This window comes from Halyomorpha halys, unplaced genomic scaffold (assembly GCF_000696795.3).
Source record: "Halyomorpha halys isolate HHAL.00 unplaced genomic scaffold, Hhal_1.1 Scaffold8639.1, whole genome shotgun sequence".
NCBI classification, from domain to species: Eukaryota; Metazoa; Arthropoda; class Insecta; order Hemiptera; family Pentatomidae; genus Halyomorpha; species Halyomorpha halys.
Window position 1 is genome coordinate 1 of NW_027104682.1, and position 6,917 is coordinate 6,917.

Sequence of the window (6,917 nt, forward strand, 5' to 3'; positions counted from 1 at the left end):
TTTTTCTAATTTCTATTTAAGTCCAACTTTTCATTATTTTCCTAGATAAGATTTTTAATTTTAAAAAAAAATCAACAATGTTTTTGTTTTATCATAACATTACCAAATATTAGTTCATTGCCTTCAAATTATGTGGTCAAATTTTTCACCTCTCTCTATAACATAATTGTTTTTAGTTATTTATTTCTTATTTTTGTTCTATTCTGAGAATAACACTTTTATTTTTTCAATGTTTCATAAAAGAGCAATGCAAAACTATCAGAAAAAGTTTTAAAACAAGTGAAGATAGTCTGGAGTTGGAATTATAGCAATAATAATCATATTTACACTAATTGAGTTAACCAACACCTTCCTATCAAGAACTTTAGTTAGTATTATTTAAATAATAATGTCATATTAAATAATTATAAATTATAAATACTGGTGTCATAACTGTCTAAAAAGAAACGAAACCTCTAATTAATTATGATTAAGTTTTAATGTTACTAAATTATTTTTAAATACTACCTCACCATTAACATCTATTTTTTATTATTATTTTTATCATCCCTCTAAGCATTACTTCACTGCACTGTGCCCTTTGTTATTGACTTAAAATTTTGAATAGTTCTATTTTACTCAGTAGTATGTTTACAATAACATATCTTTACTAATTTGTTATTAAAAAAAACATTTTATTAATGATTCTAGCCAATATCTTTTATATAAAATTTGCAGCATCTTTTTTATATATTTTGTTAAACAAATAGATTCCAAGTATTTTCTAATGTTTTACATCCTCAGTCTTATTTAAAATGTTTGCTTCATTAAAATTAAATTCTTTGAACATATTTTTAAAAGTTTTTTTTTCAATTTGATCTAATATGCGAATTACATGCCATCAATTTAAAAGTTTCATCAAAGAAAAATCTTATTTTCTATATTTTTTTTTAGTATTTGGATGACAAAAAACCAAGATAAGCATTATTGAAAGTAATATTATATCATAGCATTGTTGTGCTTTATGTCACAGACCTTTTGTATGCTCTGAGTCATATCTCCATCTATTACTAATTACAAATTTCAAAAAAATTACTAGATGCATGATTTCAACTTGAAATAATGATGCACTTACAAATGAAGTTTTAAATAGTAGTAAATATTACCACTTACAAAGAAAATAACTAACAAATTAAAACCCATATTCAAAATATCCAATAAACAAAGATTTAATTTGATTTAACAAAGTTATTTTGTAAATTGTTTATTGTTTTGTAAATTAAAAATATATGCACTATTGTAAAAAGAAATTTCATCTCTGATATTGCTTTTAATTTTATTTGTTATTTTTTTTACTTCAGTGGAATCATCCACATAGCAATTATGAATTAATTTTCAATATACAAAATAAAATCTGGTTGATTGCAACTGAGTTCACTAATTGGTAAAAATATTTGATCAACTTTTGAAAAAATGTATGCAAACTAAATAAGCCATGGCAAAAAACATGTAGGCTCTGGTTATAACTAACCTTAAAATGTCTCCCAAGTGAATATCTGAATCTAAGATGAGTAAAGCGAGCCTCAATATAGCAAGTACTTTTGACATTGATACATGTTGTATTGATTGGGCTTCTCGACCAAATATTTTCTTCTGCAGAGAGCTCCTAGCGTCAATATCTATTTCTGAAGCTGCATCCAACATACTGCTTAAAGCTACTTTAGCTTTTTTATTGTACCTCAATCTGCAAAAAACATTAGCCGCCATAACAAATAATGAATACAAAACAAAAATTTTCTGATATTGTTTGTGTCACCCTATTTCCCTGATATGTGATACTTTTTTTTTTTAAATTGAGCAAAAAAGATTTAAGTTTCTGGCAGTTAATTAGGGATTACAACTTTGTATGTGAAAAATTTACAGTGCACTCCAGACATAATAAGTATATTCAATGTATTATTATGTTTTATAAATAAAGAAGGATTAATAAAAACAAATTTAGATTTGCTTTGTTTCGACTTTAATTATAAAACTTTACATTGTTTAAATGGGACTTTCAAGAGTTGGGAATATTTGATGATCCTACAACTTTTCAGTCTCATATTGGTCTGTATGAATACATTTTTGTTGAATAATTATCATAACTTTTCATTACCAAGAATCATCTTTTCATAATCAGCACTTATTATTAGCAACTATCATTTTCAATCACTTAAATAAGCAATTGCCATCATTTATAATCGACATAAAAAGTCAATAACTAATTTTTTTTTTTTGCTATTTTTTAGTTACAAGAGAAGTAATAACCATCTGTAGATTTTACCCTTAAATCCAAAAGATAACTAGAACTGAACCCAACCAGGTCTCATTTTAAAATTCTTGGAAAAAATAGGTTTAAATAGATTTTTCAACAGCTTGTAGAACACCTGACAATTTTTCCACACATTTACAGTGAATTTCCTACTGACCATACACAATTCCCAAATTCCCCAATTAGTAGTCACTCAAACTTTAAAGGAAATTTCATGAATTTATTAATCAATATTTGATTGATATTGAAATTAGATACATTTTAAAAAGTAAAGATCATACTTGTAGCTTTTCTGAGAAGATGAAGAAACACTTTTCACCGATAAACTTTCAAGAGTGATTTCTGAAGGTTGACTTGAAACTGAAGACCGCTCATATTCAGCTTTTACAAGCAAATTCTAAAACAATAAAAATCAATTTAGATGAGTGAAAAATATAGTCTAACAAATGGAAGAAAAGTTAAGTAAACTGTGGCAAGTAGATTTTCTTTCTTTCTTTCCCCGAATTGTTTTTGTTTTATGTGCATCTCCTGTACTTTTTTAGCTTTATATTTTATATATTTTTATTTAGAAATTTTTACTCTTGCCATTGTTACTTGTTTTTATTCTTATCATTGTATTTTATCTTTGTATTTTTATTCTTATCATTGTATCTTATCATTTTGTATCTTTTTAGCACTTATGAAGCCCTACAAAGTGGGGCGAAACGTCGGAAAATAAATAGTTGTAAATTTGTTTTGACCGCAACCCTGACTATCTTCTTACATATCAATTTTTACGGTCAACTATATATACATATATGATAGTATTTTCATTTTCACCCACTTTTTATAACAGTTATATCAACCATGTAAGGCCCATACCAAGCTGATCTGGTATAAAATAAAATAATAACCCACTTTTAACTATATTAAGCCACCAAATGGAGGAGGTTCATAAAAGAAAACTATGCATGACCTGATGGCTTCAGTATGATAAAAATATTAATAAACATGTAGTAAAATCCATGCAAATGTTCAATTTAATCATAAAAAAAAAAAAAAATGACTTGAAGAGTTATCAGAAAAATTTCATATCACACAACTATTGAAAAAGAGGAGCTTAGTTGTCAAAAAACATTAAAATTTATAAATAATAGATTTATCAAATTAAAATAAATTACTCTTTTCTTTGTGAGTTTGTATTGTTCCATCCTTGTATTGGTATGTGAAGATAATCCTTTCTCAGAGGACCTACATGATTTTTCAATTTTTTTCCGATATATAGGCTTCTTGTATACACTTATTAACTCTTTGTCTGTACCATATATTAATTCAGCATCTCTGCAATAAACATAAAACAATGCAAATTAATTGTGCAAAATGAGCAATAAATTTAAGATTGATGACCAGAGAAAAGATGTTTTTCAGGTTAAAGTCATCAGAATCCAAAACCAATTTCAAATACATTACTTCATAAACAATATTATATGCGCATCAAATTATAATATAATACTGATTACAAACCTCTTGCGAAAATTTAAATCTAAGCGAGGCCTTTTTTCAATATGCTTTGATATAAATGCAGCTTCTGATTTCATCAGATAAGTGGCCCACAGCTGCAGAACGATCAGCTTCAACTCTTTTGGTGCTCCAAGAAGGGTTAGTTCATCCACCAGGCCTTTCAAAATAACGTTGAACACTTCCCATGAAGTGAGACTTTTATCTAGCAATAATTGATATATAATTAAAAGAAATAAATAATAATAATAGTTTATTAAATTACTTTTATGGACTAGTATTATATATATTGCAGCACTAATTTTAAAACACATCAATGGCTTACTTCACAGTACAGCTAAGTACATTTCCGCTAACTTTAGGAAAAATACAATTAAAAGTCTCTCTTTTTATGGAAAATTACAATTTTTCAATTATTTTTTTTTTAATAAACAGATTTAGGTATAAAAATTTCCTAAAAGAAAGTTGCAATTTTCCTAAAAGAGAGAACCTTTAATTTTATTCTTCCTAAAGTTAGTGGAAATGTATTTAGCTCTACTATGAAGTAAGCCATCAATATGGTTTACATTGTAGTTAGGAAGTTTTGGAATTGAGATCATGATATGTGAAATGCCTGTAAATACATAGAACTAACAAAAAGGTAATGCATGGTAATTAAAAAATAATATGTCAGAGATCAGTTGTGGTCATAATACGATGATATTTTAATATTATTTTCAATAACCTTTAGTACCACATTGGTGTGTTTTTCATACGCTCCACCAAAAAAAAATCAATTTAATTTATAAAAAAATCAATTAAGAAAATATGCATTAATTTTTTAAATAAAAATAAAATTCATTTATTTATTAATGCAGTATGCACATTTATGATATACAAAGGATCATTACCGTTACTAAACCCCATGAATTCTACCAAAAACGAGTAACTTTCTAATAAGCATGAATATGTTGTACAATTATCGATTTTTAATCCTGAAGGAAGCCAACTATTTTTTTTCAGTCATTTCATGAAAAAATAAAATCTTTTATAAAATATGGTTTAGTAAATAAATTTAAACTAAAAACAATTATATCCATTAAACAGAATATGCAAATTTGATTTTATAAACATACAACTTCAATAAAAATCACATAACTTTTGTGCTTCATCACAGCTAAAGGTGGGAAAGCTTTGTATTCATGCAGGAAATGAAAAAAAAAATTATGATGTCAGAATAGGAAATTTTACATTTCTGACACCAAGGAGCAAATTTGGTCCTGTGTCAGTTGTTCTATAATCACATTTGTATTCAGCATGATTGATCTAAGTGTTAAACCAATTTTAATGAAAGTTTCAGGGATTCTCCGAGTTGGTATGTTATTGATTTAAGAGATTCCTTCAACTATTTTTTCTTTAGCATACGTAAACATATTTTCCTCATCTACCTACAATTCGAAAATGGTCCGTCCAGTTTTGTCTAAATTTAGAGGAACATTAGGGATTAATGTGAAAATTGTCCAGAAATAATTTTATCAAATTTCATCCATTACTTTCTATGAACAATGCCTCCTATAAATTTTATTTACAAACAACAAACAAAATTTACTAAAACATAAAAATTACAAAAATGTATTCTTCAAGCTTGAAATATATACATATAATTATGTACCTCCCTATCCAGTAGAAATGGTAAGGAAGCCTTTCATGACACATAGAGGTCTGGGGACTACTTTAGGAGGTATTGGTTGGGGACACAGGGGCAGAAGGAGAAAGAAGAATGTTCAAGGCTAACAAGTAAAAGACCTATGTGTCCTTTTCCTCTGGTTCATTTTAGAGTATAGTATTTATTTTCAATATTAAACCATAGAAGAAATAAACATAATACCTGTAGCAACTGATGGCTTAAGTATAGAATCTTGAGTACCAACTTCCTGGCTTGAAGGTGCTGGAATCGATATTCTTCCTGTTCTCTGTCCTTGCCAATAATCATCATATACTTCCTCTCTAATATCCTGAAATAAAACAAATCAACCAAATGAAGTTATTTAACTTTTTGCTGATGGTCAGTGGAAAAACCTGTGGATATCCACCTGGGATAGGGAATAATTATTTGTGGCAGCCTAGTCACAGTTTTTAGTGTCTTGTGGTGGTCTTTAGTTGTCTCATCCAAATAAAAAAAATATGGGAAGCTTTAGGCAACATATGAAGAAAAATACAAGATAAAGAAATAACCATTGATAAAGATATGACAATTGTTTTTTGCTTTTTCGAAATCACACTGCTATAAGATGGGACTTATAATAATTTTATGAAAAATTGAATTAAATGGAATAAAGAACTGAGTAAATTTGTACAATATTAAAAATTTGGGGAGCCAACAAGTTGGGGCCTATAATTAAAGAACACAAATTTAAAACACCACTAAAGTGATACAAGAAGTGTAGGCTATGATTACTAAACTAAATGAGAAGTTTTATACTCATTTATACTTAATAGTTAATATATTCACTTCTGAAGTGTAGATTTTCTTGACAAATAATAGTTTTAAACAGAAAAACAGTTCAGTTTATTTAAAAATTTAAATTCCTCTCTGCCAAATGGGTGTTACAAATCAATATTTTCAATAAAAACTGAACTTATCTGAGATGCTCCCAAGATAATTATTAACTTTAAAGGTGGATACATTGACCAGAAAGTGGATATATATATTTCTCTGATATAGGAAAAAACTTATTCACAATCAAACATAAAAAAAGTGTTGATATCTTCATATAAAGACATATAGACTAAATGAAGAATGTCCAACTAGTTAAGTTAACTGATGTTTTTAAATAAGAATTGAAAACCTAGGTAAAGGGTATTTAGAATTTTCAATAACACTTATTACACTAGCTAATCAATCCAAAAACTTTACCTGGGATTGGACTTGACACTCGGAACAGAAATAAAACCCAGACTCTAAAACGTAATCCGTTCCACCACATTGGATACAAGCAGGTTTTTGAGACATTTCAATAAAAAAATTCCAAATGAACCAAAATTAACATGCTCAGTGATTAGTAATCACTCTGTAACCTTCAGAAAACCTCCCAAGCACACGTGAGTTTGACAATTATCGCGCTCCACCAACAACTTGATTAGATGTCTC

General features: G+C 27.6%; 1 protein-coding gene across 1 annotated transcript; it reads right to left on the reverse strand.

The window, feature by feature from the left end:
* Positions 1 to 1,510: 1,510 nt before the first annotated feature.
* On the reverse strand, positions 1,511 to 6,864 carry LOC106692102 (TATA box-binding protein-associated factor RNA polymerase I subunit B; the record flags this gene model as incomplete). Its single annotated transcript, XM_014438008.2, has 6 exons — positions 6,684 to 6,864; positions 5,655 to 5,781; positions 3,794 to 3,992; positions 3,451 to 3,610; positions 2,572 to 2,687; positions 1,511 to 1,723 (listed from the first exon to the last, which is right to left on the reverse strand). Coding segments are annotated over exons 1-6 (911 nt in total), but the record flags the coding sequence as incomplete, so codon positions are not given.
* Between the last annotated feature and the right edge of the window lie 53 nt (positions 6,865 to 6,917).